Source organism: Osmia bicornis, chromosome 4 (genome assembly GCF_907164935.1).
Source record: "Osmia bicornis bicornis chromosome 4, iOsmBic2.1, whole genome shotgun sequence".
NCBI lineage: Eukaryota > Metazoa > Arthropoda > Insecta > Hymenoptera > Megachilidae > Osmia > Osmia bicornis.
In genome coordinates, this window is record NC_060219.1 from 2,648,302 (window position 1) to 2,671,321 (window position 23,020).

At 31.6% G+C, this 23,020-nt stretch overlaps 3 protein-coding genes across 13 annotated transcripts; 1 reads left to right on the plus strand and 2 right to left on the minus strand.

The window, feature by feature from the left end:
* Positions 1-10: 10 nt before the first annotated feature.
* Positions 11-12,734, minus strand: LOC114883170 (tudor domain-containing 6-like). Of its 5 annotated transcripts, none has more exons than XM_046285549.1 (9): positions 12,242-12,734; positions 11,341-12,022; positions 8,315-11,240; positions 7,822-8,242; positions 7,569-7,756; positions 6,285-6,449; positions 5,785-5,942; positions 2,181-5,704; positions 11-2,082 (listed from the first exon to the last, which is right to left on the minus strand). In XM_046285549.1, exons 2-9 carry the CDS (start codon positions 11,949-11,951, stop codon positions 2,039-2,041), a joined length of 8,037 nt encoding a protein of 2,678 aa, XP_046141505.1. In that variant the 5' UTR covers positions 11,952-12,022; positions 12,242-12,734; the 3' UTR covers positions 11-2,038. The 5 variants fall into 5 exon arrangements, with proteins under 5 accessions (XP_046141505.1, XP_046141504.1, XP_029056538.2 ...); XM_046285548.1 differs by having other exon boundaries at positions 11-2,087; positions 2,187-5,704; positions 12,242-12,733; XM_029200705.2 differs by having other exon boundaries at positions 11-5,704.
* Positions 12,735-13,208: 474 nt separating this feature from the next.
* LOC114883155 (E3 ubiquitin-protein ligase RNF146) lies at positions 13,209-15,947 on the minus strand. Of its 4 annotated transcripts, none has more exons than XM_029200665.2 (5): positions 15,699-15,947; positions 15,279-15,530; positions 15,010-15,066; positions 14,172-14,471; positions 13,209-14,078 (listed from the first exon to the last, which is right to left on the minus strand). In XM_029200665.2, the coding sequence occupies exons 1-5, from the start codon at positions 15,778-15,780 to the stop codon at positions 13,846-13,848; spliced, it is 924 nt and encodes a 307-aa protein (XP_029056498.1). In that variant the 5' UTR covers positions 15,781-15,947; the 3' UTR covers positions 13,209-13,845. The 4 variants fall into 4 exon arrangements, with proteins under 4 accessions (XP_029056498.1, XP_029056625.1, XP_029056635.1 ...); XM_029200792.2 differs by having other exon boundaries at positions 14,184-14,471; positions 15,699-15,946; XM_029200802.2 differs by lacking the exon at positions 15,010-15,066 and having other exon boundaries at positions 15,699-15,945.
* A 106-nt stretch (positions 15,948-16,053) lies between these two features.
* LOC114883185 (cysteine--tRNA ligase, cytoplasmic) lies at positions 16,054-19,888 on the plus strand. Of its 4 annotated transcripts, none has more exons than XM_029200738.2 (10): positions 16,054-16,227; positions 16,572-16,757; positions 16,858-17,200; positions 17,289-17,429; positions 17,514-17,724; positions 17,786-18,255; positions 18,335-18,479; positions 18,560-18,768; positions 18,932-19,306; positions 19,377-19,888. In XM_029200738.2, exons 2-10 carry the CDS (start codon positions 16,579-16,581, stop codon positions 19,503-19,505), a joined length of 2,202 nt encoding a protein of 733 aa, XP_029056571.2. In that variant the 5' UTR covers positions 16,054-16,227; positions 16,572-16,578; the 3' UTR covers positions 19,506-19,888. The 4 variants fall into 4 exon arrangements, with proteins under 4 accessions (XP_029056571.2, XP_029056580.2, XP_029056588.2 ...); XM_029200747.2 differs by lacking the exon at positions 16,054-16,227 and adding an exon at positions 16,229-16,262; XM_029200755.2 differs by lacking the exon at positions 16,054-16,227 and adding an exon at positions 16,327-16,441.
* The last annotated feature ends 3,132 nt before the right edge of the window (positions 19,889-23,020 follow it).

The following is a 23,020-nucleotide window of genomic DNA, read 5'->3' on the forward strand; positions in this document are numbered from 1 at the left end:
TTTCCACTCGTATTAGAAAATATACTTTATTATAATAGAAATGTTTACATAATCTCATGTTAAAGAACGCAATACTGTGAGTACAATTAAAGGGCATTCGGGAATCTTATCACATTATTGCAATAAAGGTTCATGAAAGAAATATCGCATCAGTTAACAATATCACTATTGGGGGGCATTTTAATTTTGTAATTTCAGAAATGAAAAAAAAATAAACGTTTCCTTTTATTATAGAGGCGTATATGAACATATAATTAATAAAATATTATAAAAATTCGTTAAACATACAACAGTATTAATTCCAGTATAAACTAAACCAATTATGAAAATCAAACTATTATCAACTCATTTATGTAATAATTAATAATAAAATATAATTTGTTTTTTTTAATAGCTTATGTTTATAAAAAAAGATAACATCATAGTACGGTTGTTTAAAAAAATAAATAGACCGACAAAGAAAATAAACATCTTTAATCTTATTTGTTTCATAAACTTGATATAATCTTATGAAATATTTGTTTAAATATAAAATGTTTTATTAACTTCATAGATAGTACCTGAATAATATTAATAATATATCTATATTATGTACTCTATAACTTTTTATATTGATTTTATCGAGTACCTTAATTTCTTATTTAATAAACGCATTATAAATTACATGTACTTAGTTTACTGTTAAACAGCATTTAGTTATTTTATCCATAGGCAAATATTAAGTTTGCATAATGTTTGAGTAATTATTAATGGATTAAAATGTTTTAAGGAAATAACTAATTTTATAATAATAATCTTTGAATGAATAAATAATACAAATTAAAACTTTTTATCACGTTAAGTAAAAACAAATTCATGTAACTTTCATACATTATATCAAATTTATGTTCAGATATTTAATTTCTGAAATTGTCTCTGTCTTTGTTTATCCTATACTAAAATTATATCGAAACTGAAGTATAGTCCTTTATTAATATATGTAACGCAAATATGACCTTTATTACTCTTTGGCAAAGCACCAGAAAATATTTCATTATTATTTTTATGCTTTCATGTTACTATAAAACGAAGTTTGCGTAATAATAATATACAAAATGAAATAATAATAAAAATTATGTTTACTAATTACGTGAAAAAATATAAAAGAAATAAAAATAATGTTTTATACTCCAATTTCTTTACATTTAAAGCCGCAATATATATTTAGGAATGTTGTCTTTTACTGAAAATTTCTTCTTCGAACAAAGCACGATAATATTTCTTATCTGCGCATTTTATATTTTTCAAGCAAGATATTGTTCATATAATCAAACTATATTAAATAAAACACAGATCTCTTTGCAAAATTAAATAATTCATTCAGAAAAGGATTAAGTGTTTTTTAAAAAATTATTTTCAAATATGAGATTAGTCTTTGTATACAATCATTTACAAGAATCTGAAGTACCTTCAGAGGGCAAAGAATTTTCATTATCTTTTTTCTTTTCAACATTCGTAGAAACTGATAAGTCACTTAATGAAATCGTTTTTGGTGTGTCAATAATCTTACTACATTCGTTGTTTGCTATTTCTACAAACTGTACATCTAAACATTCCTTTTTATCCACTTTATCTGCCTTTATCTCAGAACAATCTTTAGGGCCTGTTGTACTTACATTATCTTTGTTTTCATCTTGTACCTTACAGTTTTCACTGTCACTTTCTTTTTCTTCATTATTAATTTTATCCCCATTAACGACTTCTTTTTGCGAAACTTCTGTGCAGGTATCACTTGTTACAGACTGCTCATTGGCTACCTTTAATTCTGAGTTTTCTTCATTATTACTTTGTGTATCTGTCTTCAATCCACATGTTTCTTCCTTATTATCATTTGTTACATGATGTTTACTGGTTGATTCTAATTTTGCTGTGCTTTCTTCATTCAGATTATTACTTCGTTCGTCTTTCTTTGATTCACATATTTCTTCTTTTTTGTCAGTTGTTACAGTTTCCTTTTTTTGGTGATTCTAATTCTGCTGAGCTTTCTTCATTCAAATTACTACTTTGTATGTCTTTCTTTAATTCGCATATTTCTTCTTTTTTATCATTTGTTACAGACTGTTCATTAGCTGCCTTTAATTCTGTGTTTTCTTCATTGTTACTTTGTATATTTGTCTTCAATTCACATGTTTCTTCCTTATTATCATTTGTTACATGTTGTTCGCTGGTTGATTCTAATTTTGCTGTGTTTTCTTCATTATTATTTTGTATATCTTTGTTTAAATCACATATTTCTTCTTTTTTATCTGTTGTTACAGGTTCCTGTTTTGGTGATTCTAATTCTGCTGTGCTTTCTTTATTCAAATTACTACTTTGTACGTCTTTCTTTAATTCACATATTTCTTCTTTTTTATCAGTTGTTAAAGATTGCTCACTAGTTGACACTACTTCAAGTGTGTTTTCTTCATTCAGATTACTACTTTGTACGTCTTTCTTTAATTCGCATATTTCTTCTTTTTTATCAGTTGTTACAGCAGATTGCTCACTAGTTGACTCTACTTCAACTGTGTTTTCTTCATTCAGATTACTACTTTGTACGTCTTTTTTTAATTCGCATATTTCGTCTTTTTTATCAGTTGTAACAGATTGCTCATTAGTTGACTCTACTTCAATTGTGTTTTCTTCATTCAGATTACTACTTTGCACGTCTTTCTGTAATTCACATATTTCTTCTATTTCATCAGTTGTTACAGATTGCTCATTAGTTGACTCTACTTCAATTGTGTTTTCTTCATTCAGATTACTACTTTGCACATCTTTCTTTAATTCACATATTTCTTCTATTTTATCAGTTGTCACAGATTCCTTATTTGGTGATTCTAATTCTGCCGTGTCTCTAACATTATCGATACTTTCTATTTTTGAACCAGATATATTAGTTTGTTCTTCTTCAGGATTTTGCAAATCAGTTATGGTGTTTACCAAAGTCGAGACTGAATCTGATTTTGTAACTTCTATTACGTTTAATGCAACTTCTGTTTCATTCACATTTTGTGTTTCAGTATCAATTTCTGTTTTTTGCGTTTGATTTACATCATTAGATGATTGTATTTCAATTTGTTCTTCTAAATTTGTTGTTACTTTTTTAACAACATCATTCTCATTGGTTTCTAAATTAATATTATTACTTTCAATGGTTTCCTCTTCTTCTAGTTCGTCCGGTTTCATACTCTGAACTATTTCATCAATGGTAAGCTCCACTGAAGAGTTCATGTTCGAGCATTCATTATTTACATTTTCTTCTGTTTCTTGTTTCCGAGCTTCATCATTTTCTACAGGTTCATGTGTTTTCTCATCTGCTATTTTATTAATGTTTTCATCTTTAAATGAATCTTCCTTTGCGATAGCTGCATCTGAAGATTCATCTTCAGTGTGTGTTATTACAATATCAACAACATTTGTTCCTTCAAAACTAAGATTCACATGCATTGGATCATTAGTGTCATCAAGAATCTCAAACTGAAACGTCGTTTCTCCATCTGCAGCCAGTTCCTCGAACGTTTTGCGCATTTCTTGAGACCATTCACTTATTGAATTCGGTTTTTGCATAGCACAGTGTTTGGCTAAAGGAGGAATATTTATAATATCTACAGGCAGCACTCGTGTTTCATTTGTAATCTCTACATTGCCATAATCTATGAATAAAACTTCAGTACCATTTTCAGAATGAGAAAGGATCTTAGCTCTATACCATTGTTCATCTTCAGAATACTTTGCAGCACAAATGGTACCAGTCTCAAACGTGTTTAGAGGAAGGAAACTAGGAGCTGCCTGCAGTCTGTCTGTCATCGTGTTTAAATCTGCGGTGCTACTTTCAGTTTGAATCCAGAAATCATCCGGTGAATTAACGCGAGTTACAAATACATTCGGTGAATTTTCTTCGCCCAAAGGAGGTAATCGTTCCTCTATTATCGGTGGGAAACGTTCGCAGAAGTTTGCAAGTATATCGGTTACGTTTTCACCGTTCAACGTTAACTTCACTAACGATGTTTCATCTTCTTTTAGAACGTCTAATAAAAATATAGTTGCCCCATCAGCAGCCAATTTTGTAAACTCTTCGCAAGCTCTCTGTGACCATTCCGTAATTCCTTCTGGCATAACTAAGCTACATTTTCTTGACAATGGAGGTATAATCGCAAGGTCTTCAGGTATGGCGCATATTTCAGTCGAGGTAGCAGAATTTCCGTAATCGATATATATAACTTGTGTGGCATTATCACTGTGTGATACAACGCGTGCCCTATACCAATATTCATCTTCAGGATACTTTGCAACGCATAATAAATTTTCTTTAATCTCGTCGACTTTGGGAAACATATGCGCTACGATAAATCTGTCAGTCATAACTTCTAAATCACCTACAGACTTTTCTTCTTGAACCCAGAACTCACTTGGAGAATTAACGTGACTTACGAAAGCAGAATGAGGATCCAATTCAAGATCAACTATCTCGTCAATTAGTTCTTCTTCTCTGTGAACCTTTACAGCCTGATGTTCATCGACCAACGTTTCACTAATACTTTTCCCATTTATCAATAAATCTACTCGTTTTGGAATACTATTTGCTATTATCGATGCTTGCAAAGATTCAACGGATGTTACTAAACTTTCAAATTTCTCACAAGTTGTAACATTCCAATCCTCCGAATCTACAGGAATAACATCTAATCTGCATTTAACTGAATATTCCTTTATCTCTTTCCACGAGTCTGGTATCTGTCGAATATTCACAGACTTATTGTCGATAATATCTGTGTTTCCATAATCAATGAAACGAACAGTTGTGATATCTTCGTCAGCATCAAGTACTTGTGCTCTGTACCATAAGTTGTCTATGGTGTACACAGCAACACATAGACTTCCTTCTTCTAGTATTCCCTCTACAGCTGGGAACGTGGGAGCTTGTTCTTGAAGCTCTTCTTGTTTGGTTGAAAGTTCAGTAGCATCGTCCACATGTTGAAGCCAGAATTGACTAGGAGAATCTGTATGAGATACGTATACATTGTAGGTAGAACCTACCATCACATTGTGAATATATGGTTTTCCTGTACTAGACAGTTCTTCTGCATTGAGCGAGCGGAATTTGTCACTGATCTTTTCTCCATCATCTAATAATTCTACGATCCATTTATTGTTTGTATTACGGAAAACAGCAGTAAGTTCTTTATTTGATAAATAATTTTGTAGTACGCTTAATTGCTCAGGTATTGGACAATTAAGCGTTACCGGTAACGATACATTGATAGCTAATTGATGTGGTATATAGAAACGTGGCTCTAAAGCCGTTACTACATCAGGGGTCACTTCTTCGTTATTACCATAATCAATGAAATTCACGTAAACTCCATTGTCGGTACATTTTATAATTTTAGCACGATACCAATGACCATCGACACTTTTAGCAGCACATACAAGACCTACGGTTGGTTCTATTAATTTTCCGGAAGTAGAATAATGCTGATCAAGCGCCTCGCTTAAATTTGTATCCAAAATGTATTCTGCGTTACGCTGAAGCCATATACTAGCAGAATGATCTGCGTATGATACTGATACTTTGTGAGTAGAACTTAAAATAGGCATCGGACATATTGGAGGTATTTTCTCGTCAGAATCTTCAGAGACCTTTATTTTGTTACCAAATAAGTCAAATACTTTTACAATGAGTCTGAAAAGATATAAGAACGTATATTAAAACTATCCATTGTTTTGTTTTTGAACAACATCGATGATTAATATTGTATTTACCTATTATTGTCAACCTCATTAACACATATTATTACTTCTTTCCCTTCAGCATGTTTTTTCAATGCATTATCTGTTTCGGGAGAAGATACAACATCTGCAAGAGAGCATTCAATTGCCTGATTTTGCATAACTGAAAGTTCTCCTGGTAAGGCTAGCACCTAAATTAACAGAATATATTAGTAATTGAATATTTATATTAAAAATAAAATTTGAAGCAGAGAATATAAGAATCTTATTAATAAATATTTTAAATACTTAAGTTAAATGCTTTGCTTGATAATAAAAAATAAAGCAATAAAATGATTAATTTATGGATTTGTAGTCTGAATATTAATAGCCTGAAATATAACTTTTAATACATTTAATTCTACTAAACATTCTTCAATGCAGTAAGTATGGTATTAAGTAACTCCTACTCCTAGCAATAATGTTATATTATCTGTAGGTAAAGTGAATCTAGCATGTAGATTGATCTCGTTTTCTTTTAAAAAAAAACTCACACTATCCAAGAGAATTTCATCATATGCTCCAGTATCAATGAATTTTACATCAAAGCCTGCAGTTCGTGAATGGTTATTGATTACCGCTCGCCTCCAAACTCCATTTGAATAAATCAAACAACCTGTGCCCAGGCATATCTCATGGGCTGCTAATCGTTGCATCACCTGCCATTACCATACTTATTTCTTACCGATATTATTCGCAGAAATCATTTTATATAACCATATACAAGAGACTTTAATTTTGAAATAGTTCACAATAACATTAGTTTTATGTTATCCTGCATTTTTGGATTAAATTTCGAAGTACATAATGGATAATAAGATTAATAAATAAGTAAGCTCTGAACTATCATGTTTGTAAAATACTGGATGAATTAACATTTTTAAAATGTAGATGAAAATAAATTAACAATGATAACAATCTTATTTTAATTAGTACTAAAAGATTGTCAATTTAAAAAATTATTTGATACATAACAATAAACAATTTAAAGCATGCAATGTTAAAAATATTTATTTGAAATAGAACAAATTGTAAATGGAGTGTAAGTAAAAATACAAAGATATATGTAATAATAAAAATATTAGTTTTCAAATCACAAAAGAGTAAAATATGCAAATTAAAAAGTTTTTAAACATACACAATACTATATATATTTTCAAAATAGATTTTAGTCCTATTTACTGAACTAAATTGTATTCTAACTGAAAAATACCAAATATATTAAAATAACAAAAACAAATAATACACGAATTTACAAAACGGAGCAGTGTACAAAACACAAGGACTTACCTAATTAATTACTTTATCAAATATACATATACAATTTAGAGATTGTTAAATAACGATACAAAATGGCAGGGGTATTTTCTATAATCAATGTATAACATATCAAGTATGTAAAACAACTTAGTGATTGAGAATAGCACAGCATAGGGACAATACAGTTTACCGATTTAGTTATTAATACCATACATCGTGCAATGGAATGTAAGAAATATTATGATTAAAATAATGAAAATTAGTGAAATACCATTGCGTAAACGGCATAAAATTTTTTATACTTATTTTAGTTAGTTGAAGAATTAGTATGTTAACGTAATTTTTTACTACTCATAGTAACACCAAAAATATATAAAGGAACGAAAAACGGATTATAATGTACTAGCTATAGCACTAGTATCATACCACAATCTTGTTTAAATATGTAACTTAAGTTCGTATTCTTTGTATTATGGTTACAAAAATAATATAATTTGATATGAACACATAAAACATACCTCAGGATCTTTGTTAGCCATATAGGTGTTGATTCTGGTTTCACATTCAGAAGCTGAAGGTAACTGAACATAAAACTTTGATGCATTTTCAACACTTGAAACCTTAACTCTCAGTACTTGACCACTTAGAAGATTTATATCTACTCTCTCTACATTAGGTGAAACTGCGGATGTTGTGGTATCGCTACCTGTAAGTAAAATAATAATTTTACTTGATTTACTAAATTTTTAAGAATTTCGAGAAGTACTGTACCTTCAACAGCGGCATCTGATTTACTCTCTGATGCAAATGTTGCAAGATCTTTTTCAACTAATGTTGCAGCAACATCATTTCCATTATTCGATAAAGATATTAAATATTTATCATCCTTTAGATCATGAAATACGCACTCAAATCTGTCAGCATTAAAACAGTTATCAATTGCTGCTGTATTTATTTTTGACCAGCCCTGATTATCTTTTGGAACAATATTTAATAAAGAACAGTGAACAGCTTGTTTAGGAAGACGCATTAATTTCTTTTCTACTGGATAAATTTTGTTGGTATTAACTACAGCACTGTTTCCGAAATCTATGTACTGAACAAGATGACCATTTAATTTATTTAATTCAAGAATTTCTGCACGATAAAGAGCTCCATCTTCGGAAAATATTGCTATTACTGATGAACCAATCTGAAAATAATAATTGTTTTATAATTAACTTGAAATAGTAAAATTTCAACATAGTTCATATTGATCTATTACCTGTAATGTGTAAGATGGAACAGGTTCTCTTCCAACGTATATTTTTTGAATTTCATTCATCATAGTTCTAAATTCACTTTCATTATCAAGTACCTGACAATAAAAATTATTAGGATTAGTAAACCATGTGATAATCGCATCTTTCGTAGTTCTAAGTATATCCGAAATCGTTGTCCATTTAGCATCCGAAGACGCATAATCAGGTGATTTGAATTGTTTTGTAGTAGGAGAAGTTTTTTTACTATATAGTGCATCTTCCTTTGCTTTTTGTAAATCAATATTTTTACAGAATTCTTCATTTATAAAAGTATTGGTCGGCCAGCCTTCGATAACTTCTCGTAATAAAACACAGTATCTACCATTTTCTTCGATTATAAATTCCGCTTCTAACGTTTTCTCAGTAACTTTATCTTCGAAATCTTTTACTCTGTTGTTGTCAAGAGCATCATCTTTTAGACCAAGTAATTTACAATGCACAGCTTGTGCTGGAAGTTTTAAAAATTCTTCCTGAATAACTTTGATTTTGTCAAATTCAACTGTTTCTGTGTTCCCATAATCTACAAACTGTACAGTTGCACTGTTCCCTTCAACAGATTTAATCAATGCTCTGTACCATTTTAAGTCTACCGAATATTGAGCAATGCAGTACACCCCAGATAATATTTCAGATTCTTTTAGTAATTCTCCACCTTCCTCGTATATTGATGCGATATTTTCCATTACAGAGTCTAAAGCAGTATAATCAGGACTTAACTGAATAAAGAAGTCAGAGAGGCTAGTTGTAAAGACTACTTCACAAGTTTTTGTAGATCCAATATCTATATTAGGAGATGGTATACGAACTTCGTTTCTATTTCTCATTGGACTATATCTTCGTGGTTCCCCATCAGAGAAAGAATTTACAGCATTTAACTTGTTTTGTGATAACCTGTATCCTTGTCCTTTCTTATCCCTGAATCTATCATTTCCACGAGAGAAGTCGTTATTCGTCTTTCCGCCTCTAAAGCTTCTATCATTTTCTTTGTCACTGTATTTGTCTCTTTGAATTCTTCCAGAGAATCCTTCGCGTTTGGAATAACCACGAGTAGAACCATTCCTTCCCCGTCTGCTACTTCCTTTAGATGATGTATCTGAATCTTTATCGCTCCAACTTTTATCTGAAGAGGAATGATTTTTAAATCCACCATATCCTGAAGTTTTGTTTCTACCTCCACCTCTGGGACTTCTTCCACCCTTAAATGAATCGTTATATTCGTTTTTGTTATTCCATTTATCTCTCGTATTTCTATTATTAGAAAAGTCGTCCCTATTAAATCTTTCATTTCGTGTATCATTACGATGAAAATTACCTTTATCGTTTCTAGTATCGTTTAGTTTTCCTTCGTTCGATTCATCTTTCCAAGTTTTAAATTTATTCTTTTCTTGAGCAAAGTCTCTATTTGCTGGCTGACGCCACGAATCTGACTGATCTTTTTTATGCCATTTATTTGTACTTTCGCTTTGATTCATTTTTGGACTGATTTTTACGGGATGTTGTTCTTCCATAGTTTCATAATTCGGTTGATTTATTACTTTCTTCTCGTCTTCAGTGGGTTGGAGCATTTGCGATCTAATATCCTCCATTGTTTCGGGTTCGTATAAATCTACTACTACGCCATCCGCAGTTACATCTACTACTCTTAAGCGTAAACTTTTCTCTAAAATTATTAATTCAAACTGATCATACACTTCTTGAGTACATGGCAAAAGTCCCCAACCGTTCAGTACACATTTTATAGCTTGAGCTGATAATTTTTTAACTAAATCTTCTCGGATGAAACGAAGAGATGATAAAGGTACTGTTTCTTCATTGCCATAGTCAACATATAAAACCTTTATGCTATTTTCATTTATACCAATGATTTGTGCCCTATACCATTGATTATCATACAAAGCAGCACAAGGAAGACCAATATTTAGATGCGATAAGCTTAAAATTGGCGCAGTTTTACAAAATTCTGCCAGATGATTCATTACTAATTCAAGAGATTTCACGTTGTTTTGCAATTGTACAAAAAACTTTTCGCAAGATTCTACAAATGAAACGAGCACATCTTCTTCAGTGCCCTTTAATAATTTTTTTGGTTCTTGATACATAAGAGATGTAGCTGCAGGTGTCATTGTACTTGGAGTTGGAAATGCTTGTCTGAGAATATCCTTTATATTCTTTTCATTATCATATAAATCTCCATATTGAACCAACGGTGGTCCTTCCGGTGGACGTACATGTAAAACCAGTGGTTTTCCTGTCACTATTTCTTTAAAGTATTGTTTCATTTCATCTGTAGCATTTAACTCGTAAACACCACTCAGCGTTAATCGTATAGAAAGTACTCTAGGATTAATAAAATGAGGTGGTAATTGGAAAATATCCGTGTACGGTAACAATTCTGTATGGCCAAAATCAACATAATAAAGTTTACATTTGCTTTCCATTACAGACATTACAACAGCTCTACATAACGCTTTATCTCGTGTGTAACGACCTAGGCATACTGAACCAGGTAAAGGAGGTTCTTGTAATGGTTCTAATGGATGAGCATTAATCTCTAACATGAGTACCCTTAATATTTCAGAAGTGCTTTGAAGTTGAACAGAAAACTTATGCGGACCGTCTTCTACACAAGATACGTATACATCGTGTTTTGATGGAACGTCTAAAACACGAGATTTAAAAACAAGAGCTTCTTGAACAGGTGCCTGCATCATTTGTTTCTGTAGAGTTGCACAACATAAAGGAACATTTGGTTGATATCTATGCATTTCATTTCCATCACTTCTCAATGGATTCATATTATCTACAGGTGTCATTGTAGGACAGTTACTACTGATAGAATGTTTAGATGGTTGATATATTGGCACTTGAGGTTGTTGTATACATTTTGGCCTATAACATATGGACAAATTTTAATAAATAAAGATAATGTAGACATATTTGAAATTTAAAATATTTTATAAAAACGATATATTAATATAAAAATAAATACCTGAACATGTCATGCAATGTAGCTCCTATTGCCATGTGTTTCTTAATCAGTAATTCACTGAAATCTTCATTATTGTACCAAAGTTTAATAAACCGGTAATTGTTAACCACAGAACCAATCAAAATTTTATATTCATTATACCATAGGGACTTTTTAATTGACTCAATTATCTTGTTCTCCCAAACATCATTTACAGGCAACACATTCATCAATGCGAAATCAAATGCCACAGGTGGAAATGATTTCAAAGATTCAGAACCAGGTATAGTATCAAGCAGATGAATCTCCTGAGGTGGTAGAACTTCAATATTGCCATAGTCAATGAATTGCAGAACTACCATACCATCAGGTCGTATATTAATTACTCTAGCTCGATAATACCCCTCATTTTGAAATCTAGCACAGCAAAGAGCATTTATGTATAAATTGGCTGCCAAAGGTCCGATACAACCTTGACTTCTGGTAAATTGTTCGACCAAAGGTAAAATCATACGTTCCACACATGTTGCAGAATTTTTGTCAACCTGACCCCAAATTTTGAGGAATGGACCCTCTGCTTCGACATGGGTCACAAAAATGATTATTTCTTCTGGACTTTTTTGTATGTTCATTGCGTTATAAAATTTATGTCCTCTTATATGATGCACCAATTTTTGTTTAATTACATAAACGAATCTGTGATCTGAAACACAAATTGTTTTGTTAAACACCGTAAATATATTTTTATTCAAATCTAACCGTTAATTGAAACTGGGCCACCTTAGACTTATCAAATAATGCGACCGGAAGATCATGCGATTACAGTAGTTTCAATCTATTTATATATACTTTCTTTTCGTCGTATTATTTTTTATTTATTTCGTTCTTATAACTATTCATATAAATAAAATCTTTTTTTTACCGTATTCTACGTATAACGTAACTGTTTCATATTGCGTTAATAAAAGCTAACTGTTCGTTTGATCGTTTGAACGCGATATAATGTTATAACAAACAATTGTATACAATTTATTTAGCAACTGTTATTTTTTTCTTTATTTGAACGCCGTCTATCTCAAATTTATTAACTGAAAACTGTTGAAAACGTACAGCCCGAAAACCAATACTCTACATTCTATATGATATTGCGTATAAAAAAAAATCTATGTCAATGTTGCAACTAAAAGTAACACAGTCCTTATAAATTATATATCAAACACATTTCTTTTAAATTATATCATTAGTACATAATGAATCATTGCTTTTTCTACAAGATTTCGCTTTCATAAATAACTTCAGAATCTGGCGGTAGACCGGCTTTTATTACCCACATGGAAGTTTCTTTGATTATAGTTTTGACATGCTTTCATGGCGGGCAAATTTAATTTACAATCAAAACAAAATATTTTATATCCAAGTAAATAAGTATTTGTTCAACTTTTTTTAAGATATATACCAACAGTTTAATAAGCACATCGAAGATCAGTTAATATTGATGAAAAAATTAAATACATGTATTAGGTCATCCCGTAAGTTCGTGCCGAATTTTACATACATATGTAACCGTTCAAGAAACGGCACGAATTTATGGGATGACCTAATAAAAATAAAAAATTGTATCATATATGTACAGCTTAAAATAAATATATTATTTAATACAATCAGATATATATATATTAACTGTTAACAATTACAATATTTCAAAATATACAAAAAAAATACATGCTTAATTCTTGCATATCATAACACTATATAAATTTAGAAATTCTGAAATGTACAGTTTTTGAAATGCATTTTTCAATTCACCAATTTTGGCAATTTATTCCTCTTGGGATAATATTGAATCGATAAGTTCGCTAGGTGTTAACATAATATTATAACAAAGAACATTAGTTGGCGAATTTCATCGAACTTTTTATTCTTAAAATAAAGAGCGAGTAAAAAAACGGCAGTCTGCCAATTATGTGGAGCGTGCAAGCGAAACATTGTTAAACAATGAAATATATTACATTTTATGTACACACAAATAGATTCTATTATTATTTTTTTGTTTTAGATACCCTTAATAACTCTCGATGACCTACATTTAAGAATTTTACAATATAATCTAGAATAATAATAACAGAAATTATACATATCAGAATTAAGTAGAACATTAAAGTACAGCAGCATGGAATGATATCTTTCTGAAAAACATGTTTGAAAATGATAAAAATGTTGAGTTACAGATGTATACTGATGAATAATTTATAAACCATGAGTATTGTAAGAGAATACTTGAAATAATCATTCATTGGATATTTTGAATGTGAAAGACTTAATTGTTGTACTTAATTTTCTTCATCACAGAACAGTATATAGATCGTATATCGTATATAAAGCGTTCTGTATCTTTAAATCATGTACATGAATTTATTACACTATATCTTTCATTTAATGAGATGCTACATTTATTTTAATAAATTTAAGCTTTTTTCAAAAATGATCTTCGTTTGATGAATAGGAAATGTTAGACGTTTGTAGTCATTATAATGTAGGATGAGTAGAAGTTTCTTCATCTTCATCTAATTCATCATCTGTGTCTGAAGATAAATGTTCTCTCAGAACTAAGGAACGCATTTGTTCTAATACTTGATGCAAAGAGTCTCTTTGTTCCATTCTATCATTTAGAGGTGTAGCATCACCACTTGCTGTTCCACCTGCTGGTGTTTGTGGTGTATTACTTGGAGGTACTGGAGTATTTGTACCATCTCCCGTGCCTTTAAGTATAAAATTATATTACCCAAATAGTTAAAAGTCACTGCAAAGTTATTACATACAACATTAAAATTTGAATAAATAAAAATATTTACTAAACATTATACCCATATCATCACTTGCGGGACTAGCTGGTCTTTCTGCTCCCCTTACTTCTCTAATAATTTCTTCATCTTGATGATTTAATCTTAAACCTGCAACTCCTTTTTTGGGTACATTATACAAATCACGTTTAATTTTTCTTCGTCTAGAAGGATCATTTCTACGTAATTGAAGCATTGAACCAAAATCAGCAATATAAAGAAATCCAGCAATTAATAATTCGCAATTCCGTTTGCCTTGTTTATATGCAGTTTCCAATTCATGGCTTGTACGTTGATCATATTGCCACCAACCTGCAACAATATAATTTAAGAATTACACAAGTTATGTATTCTATAATGCAAGGGAATTAATAGCCAGTGTGCAGAAATACTTTAACATTTTAAAGTTATCTAGTAAATATTTTATGTTTTTAATTGGGAAATTTACAAAGAAAAAATAACTTATATTCTGGAATATAGAGGTTTTATTACAAATACACATTAAAACTAAATCATAACTTTTGTAACAAAATAATAGAGATTCATATTCCTTATATCATACAATACCTTACAAGAAATTTTATGTGCTGTGTAAAACCATACATAGTTCTATAAATTATATGACTTCTAAATACCAGTAAGTTCTGAAAACGCCTCATATCAATTATATGTATGAAAAGATGTGCAAAATATAATTATTTTATTCCTGAGACACCCTTGCAAGGTGCATCTTTTTTGTCCCGCTTAATATTACGTTTAAAATATGGTTGATGTTTTCTATACTGATATTTATTTTTAAAATCAATTACATAAAGCATGCCGCAAATTAAAATTTCACACTGGGTGCTACCTAGGTTGTAAATATCCTCCAAATCCTGGCTGGTCCTTGAATCATATTTCCACCAACCTATGAAGGGGGTAGGACATAAACTTCTCTATATTTTATTTAAAGCTTTAAACAAATAATGAAGTGACTTATTTATTTGCAAATGTATATGTAATATATTTTATATTCGGAAATGTTTGCTTCAAAAGATGGATATGTGTCTGTAACACTTTCCCTGCTAGATTTATATACTTAATAAATAAAATTAATGAAGATATAAAAAAGTATTTTACCATTTCGACCCTCATAAAACCATTGATATTCCTCCTCAAAATGCTCTGATTCTTTCTGTGCTTCATCAACTTCCACTAACTGTGGTCTGTTAAGAAAATCAGGAGGTATTTCTTGACGACACATAGGGCATCTTTTGCTTTGATTTGCAACTCCTTTGACACATAAATAACAATATATGTGATTGCAAGGCAATCTTGCAGGATATATGCATGGTTGAAGACAAACTGCACATTCTAATATTGTTGTAGTGCCTAATAAAAAGAATAAATAATACCATTATGATTGTTACTTGAAAGAAATATTTTGTATAAACTGTCATTAAAAAGATTAGTAATAAATTTTATGTATTAATAAAAATAGCTGAAATATAATAAACATTAATTTCATAGCATTTTAAAATAGATTTATTTACAATATACCTTCTTTTTCATCACTCTCTTTCTCTTTATCATTAAGCGTCCCACTTGTTTCTTCTTGGGAGTTTACCTTTGCTTGAGCCATAATTTTAAATACAGTTTAAATCTTCATCAAATAAAATCAAAGATTTTGTAAATTAATAAAGTGCGTCATGTCATTGGGACCATTGGAGGATAACAGCTATCGTAAACCACCTTCGTTGTTTATGACATGACAGGGATTCTGATTCTAGAATTTAAATCGACTAAGTAGAAGTTTGAGAACCTCTAAACTTTACCGCAATATAGGGAACGCGAACTCCGCTAGAGCACGCTACTATTCTCTTCTGAAATTTTCTATACATAGTAGTAATCACATGGAAATTGCATCATGTCAAATTTCATATGTACTGCAATGTATATAAAAGTATTGCAATTATAGATAAGCAATAGATAATTAATAATACTATAAAGTAATACGCTTAGTATCCCATCTATTAACATTGCTTTTCAGTATTATTATATTCACTTTTTGAATAGATATATAATTTAGGTTAGTATGACTGAATAAAAAATTCTTATCCATAGGTAAAATGTTTACATTGTTTTATCTTTTATATATTATTAATAAAGAACAAATAAATCACTTTATAATAGATAATTGTCTTTACAAGTATGTGACTGCAAAAATGTAATAATATCAGTATAAGGAAACCACTAGAAGTGTGGTTCTGAACACGTGACATTGACACTTTTCCATATTCTTTGTATGTACATTTAAAGAGAGTTAAAAGTAATTAGTGGTAATTCTTTGAAAAAGAAGGTTCTTTAACCAAATTAAAAAGAGACATATATTTTTGTTTTTTGCTTTATAATCATACATCTTTGCTTTTACAGATCACAAATGGCAAAAAGACTACAACCACCTTGGTCTCCACCACAGCGAAAAAATGCTGCAACTCTTAAAGTATACAATAGTTTAACTAGAGATAAGGAATTATTTATTCCTCAATTTGGAAATCGTATATTATGGTATAGTTGTGGACCTACAGTCTATGATGCATCACATATGGGACATGCTAGGTAATCAGAAACTTACTTGTAAAACCAATTTTTTATATGTTCTCAAAATACAACATGTAACAATATCTGTTTTCATGTTAATTTTTTTTTAATTATTCAGATCATATATATCATTTGATATATTACGCCGTGTATTGTCTGATTATTTTGGATACGATATTTTATATGTAATGAATATTACTGATATAGATGACAAAATTATAAAAAGAGCTAGGCAGAATTATTTATATGAAAATTATGTAGAAGAAGATCATCCTCTTGATGAAATTCTAGATGATGCAAAAAGTGTAATGTGTACCTTTGAGGGTACAGTAAAAGCTACAAATGATGTAGATAAAAAGTGTATGCTACAAAAGATGTTATGTGATGTAGAAAAAGCAATAGAAAATCTTGAGAATGCAGTCAAGCTTAAAGATGATAATAAAATTAAGGAATATCAAGAAGTATGTATATGATATTAACACTACATATTGATAAGATAAATATTATAATTGTATATAAAAACACTGTATTTGTAATTTGTGAATACAGTTATTATTGAAAGAAGCACGTGACCCACTAGCTGAGTGGCTAGATAAAAAGAAAGGAGCTACTGTCACAGAACATTCAATCTTTAGCAAACTATCACAACATTGGGAATCAGAGTTTCACAAGGATATGGATGCTTTAAATGTAATATTAAATAAATTGATAAATTCAGCTGTACATTTAAATTAAATATGGAAAAAAATTTTATAGCGAAATATTCTTTTTTAGGTGTTAAAGCCAAATGTTCTGACAAGAGTTAGTGAATATATACCTGAAATTATAGCATTTATTCAAAAAATTATAGAAAATGGAGTTGCATATGAGAGTAATGGTTCCATATATTTTGATGTTTCTTCCTTTGATAAGCAAGATAAACATTATTATGCTAAACTAGTTCCAGAAGCATATGGTGACACATCAAGCTTAGAAGAAGGAGAAGGTAAGAATTGATTGCTTCTAAATATATGTGTCAGATTTTGACTGGAAATTTGTTTAATTAGGAGTTTTAAGCAGTACTGAGCTGTCTGAAAAAAGATCATCAACTGATTTTGCACTTTGGAAGTGTTCAAAAGAAGGAGAGCCATGGTGGGACAGTCCTTGGGGTAAGGGACGACCGGGATGGCATATAGAGTGTTCGGTTATGGCGTCGATAATTTGCGGAGAAAGTTTAGATATTCATACCGGAGGAGTCGATTTGAAATTTCCACACCATGATAATGAAATAGCACAAGCAGAAGCGTATTTTAATAATTCTAATTGGGTTAGATATTTTCTCCATGCTGGTCATTTAACTATAGCAGGTTGCAAGATGTCAAAATCTTTAAAAAATTTTATTACTATACAAGATGCGTTAAAAAAACATTCAGCAAGACAACTCAGACTTGCATTTCTTTTACATTCATGGAAGGATACATTAGATTATAGTGATAATACCATGAATATGGCTATGCAGTATGAGAAATTTTTGAATGTAGGTATAAGCATTTATGAGTTATGTTTTAAAAACTTTTAATAACCTAATATATTATACTTAACATATATAATTATAGGAATTTTTCTTAAATATAAAATGCGGAATTAGATCTTTGGGATCAGAAACAAATATTAATACCTTTACTAAATGGACAAATTCTGAAATAGAGTTAAACAATAAATTCAGTAACGCTAAGGATGCTGTACACGCTGCCTTATGCGGTAAGTTGATAATTTCATATTATTACATTTTTTTTTTGATTATTATGTATCAATAGTATTTAATAAATATTTTATTACAGATAATATTGACACGAGGAGTGCACTTGATGCGATTAGAGAACTTGTAACACATTGCAATATTTATAGGAAACAAGTTAAGCACCAAAATACTTTGTTGCTTAGAGATATTGCAGTTTATATTACAAAAATGTTTACTATATTTGGTGCAATACCATATCCGCACGACACTATTGGTTTCCCGGTAGACAGCATTACCGAAAATTCAAATGTATGTTTTATGTAGAAGGTGTTCGTCTACGGGTGAAGGAAAAAGTTGTACACAATCATCTCAGCTATCACTCCCTCAAAAGATGCCCATCCGTAGCCGAACACCTTATATATTTTCTCTTTAATTTATAATATGGATTTTTCACGTATAAATTTCGTTAAAGGTTGAAGAAACTGTTATGCCGTATCTCGAGGTTTTGGCAAGTTTCCGGGAAAAAGTAAGAAATCATGCTAAAGTATTAAAGGCTAACGATATTCTTGAGGAATGTGATAAATTACGTGATGAAATTTTACCGAATATCGGTGTACGTTTGGAGGATAGTAACGAAGAACTTTGTAAAGTTAAATTAGTAAATAAAGAAGAACTTTTGCGAGAGAAGGAATGTAAGAGAAAAATGGAAATGGAAAAGTCACTAGAGAAAGAGAAAAGAAAAGCGGAAGCTGCAGCGGCAGCTGCAGCAAAAGAAGCGCAGAGAAAAATTCCTCCTTCCGAGATGTTTAAATTAGAAAAAGATAAATATTCTCAATTCGATAGTAATGTAAGTGAACATTTATATATTAATCAATCCATAAATCTTTTTACAGTGTTTGATAAAGTTTTATGTTTAGGGTATACCGACGCACGATATTTCCGGTAAAGAGATTAGTAAAGGACAGATGAAGAAACTGCAAAAATTACAGCAAGCACAAGAGAAAAGATACAACGAATATTTTGCTTCCATTCAAAATGGCTCATAATATAATGTCATTTAATAAGTATTAGCTTTTCGAATTGTAAACGCGATTCTTTATAAGAAAAATATTGATTTCGTGAAATATTTATTTTCATGTTACTTTCGCATCATTGCATTGTTCATTAGTTTATCACTGTTTATAAATGTAACAACATCTGCATGATATTTATGTTAAGATTCGTACGGTACTTAATTAGAAACATTTATCTTGTTTGATACTTTTGAAACTTTTTTCAAACTACTGAAATATTGTGAAATGCATATTTATAACGCTGATTGCGATTTTTACATCAGCTTCAAATAATAATTGTATTATTCGATAAGTTTATTTACACCAGGTGGGAATGTAACGTAACTTATTTTTAATAAAAATATAATATACCGATATAGCAGAAAATTTTTACATAAATCAATGATTTACATCATTCATTATAAAAGGTTTATAATAATGAGAAAATGTTAATATTTTACACATAAAGTATAAACAGATGGCGTTATTTCTCTGATAGAATCATAATTCTCAATTATGATGTATCGTCATTGGATTCGAGCGGAGAAACAAAATAAACTTCGTACATTTCCATTCGACCGGATGAATCTGACACGCGATGCTGTCCATTATTAAAGCATAATACCCCTTTCACAATGATACCCGAGTACGGTGTGTGACAGCTTTATAAATGTAAAAGCGATATAATGCTCGACTTGCGACGAAGCGTACCGACATTTCATCCCGCATTCAGGAACTCTGAAAACGCCAGAGGCTGGTGAACGGGTCGTATATCACGCGCTTTTCCAACTACGGAAAATGCATCACCCGATAACGTCACGTTACGAAAGCGTAACAAAATAATTAGAAAATACACGCCGAATTTATTCCTTTTTCTTTCATCCCTGTATTTCCGCGATGTTGAATTTTACTTGATGCTTGCGATGGGGTATCGACGATTGGAAAAAAAAAAACGAGAGAGAAAGAGAATAAGTTGAGATTAACAATGCGTGACGGTTGGTGCAAAAAATATGCTCTCAAATATGAAGTCAAGAGCGGTAAAAAAGCAAACAGACTTCTCGTTCAACTTCTCTTTCTCTCCCACCCCCTTTTCTCTCTCTTATCCTGCCTTTTTTTCCACTCGTGTGACAGGCTGGCTGTTCGCATGAATGAATACGTAAATTTTTTCGGAAAAAGTCCGATTTCCGCACCCCAAAGTCGAAAGGTCTCGATTCTTGATTGACACCTGAATGTTCTCGTATGCATATATAGAGCCACCCTCTTTCTCTCTCCATCTCGGTTTCATTTCGTTCGCCAGTTTTCCTTTATCCAGAATCAGACTTCTGTAACTGTTATAATTTAACGAGCACTACTTTTCACTCGTATTACTGCCACTCTTGTTTTTTTTTTTCATCCTGTTTCCGCGATGTCAGAGTACGTTTCAGAAAAAAAAAGACTGAAAAAAGGTGAATACAGAGGAAAGGTGAAACGCCAGTCTATCAAGAGAGGTGCATTCGTTGGCGCAAATTAGAATAGCACCCTGGATTCTGTAATTCGAACGATAAGTACGTTAGATCGACGGTTTTCTGCGAGAAGGGGAAGTAGAAACGAAATTTTTTAGAAAATAATTTGATACCCGTGTAAGTTTCGAGCAAGAAAAATTTCGGAAAGTCTCTATATTCCCAACAAGATCGGTATAATTTAAAAAATTAAATCAAACGAAAGATTTCATCGTAAAGTGTCATTATTAATAATAATAGAAGCGACGATTGGTTAGTATCATAAAGGAATTTCGATGTTACCAGGATACCCAGCAATCGGACATAAATAATGCATTGTTCACAATTCGAGGACAGCCATCCTGGTGTGTGGTATCAGGGCGCGCTCGAAGGGGTGGCACGGAGCCCACTTTTATAACTCCATCGACAATTTTCAGCTACCCTCTCGGTGGCTTTCGACTTTCACCGCAGTCCACACGCTGCGGCTCTTATCCTTTTGATTTATTTCATCCCGTGGAGGAATGATTTCTGAAACTTTCCCGCTAGCTGAGCGATTATTGCCATTGTTGCGCCCTTTCAACACGACGACCGCATGGAAAAAAATAGATGACAAATTACCGATCAATTCACTTGTATCGATCGCGTGTCATTATTTTCTAATACACGAAATCCTTTTCTTGAAAAAAAAAAATTTCTACCTTTAACTTTAGTCGAAATATCGTCTCTTAAGTCTGATTCACGATTAACCCCGAGTTCGCAGCAAAATGGAACATCCAGCTTGCGCGATAATTAGCCTCGAATTGCCAGCGTAGAGGCTACTTGATCGCTTGTATCCTGGCACACCCATGTGTGTTTTTCTTCGACAAAAACATCGTATAAATACGGCTTGTTACGCTCGCTTCGAATCCGATTGCGTCTCACGCCGTGTAATGGTACCCTTTTATGCTAATCGCTAACCCTTCCACGTTTAACCAGCTGTGCCCGTGCATTGTCTCGGCCGTTTTTTTCAGATACATTTCTTTTTTCATCCCGCGGCTTCACCGGCGTGTTTTCAACGAAACAAAACGCACGCGCCTGCGAGTTCGACCCACGTGTCGACTCGTAGCTACGCTCTACGCACTGGGGTCAGTTTTTGCCAGAGGCTGCGTTTTGGAGGTGAAAGAAAAAAAAGAGGTTACCCTGCGCCTAGGAGAGGCGGTCGAGGGTGAAGATCGCTTTGGACTTAAAAAAAAGGGGTTTAGATTTAATGAAAAGTAAGAGGAGCGGTTGCAAATCGGGTATAACGCGTTCACCTCCCCCTAAAGAACTTCGTGCGCATTATCCGATTAATCATAAAGGGATTGCATGAGCTATTATAATTTGTTTCATAATAAACAAATTATTATAAATATCGAGAGACATTATATTATGGAAAATTAAAGACTTTATTATAGGAACTTGGAAAGATTTGTGTAAAAAAAATTATCATTATTATACCAATATTAATTATTAGTAAGTATTGTAAGAGATTTTGGACCATTAAGGGTTGATATTAGCATACGAGTCAGTGCAAAGATAAAATATAAATTAAGGGGTGAAAGAGATGGATCGAACGGAGAGAGAAAATACTTCGCAAAGTGGAACGCAAGAGGAAGAAATTACAGGTCTGGAAGACCTGCCTTCCAGTTAAGGGTGGGCAGACTTTAACCCTTTCACCCTCGAGGGCATGCGCACAGGAAAGTCTGCAATGCAACCTCGGTAATTGCTGCACCCGAGACAAAATGGTAGACGTTCGTAGCGATGGCGGAGTTGCTGTACAATTTGGAACGTTAATTACAAACATTAGAAATATTTTCATTTATCCAATCTATCGACGATTATAATTATTTGAAAGTTGAATTGGTCGCGTTTAATTTGAAGAATTTCAGGGTGGCTCGACGGTGTCTGTAGGTTCCAGTATACGCGTAAAGTCATGCTTCGGTGAAAGGAAGCAATTACCAAGGAGATTTAAGAAGGGCAAAGAGGATCATGGCATCTTTATTCTTTTTTTTT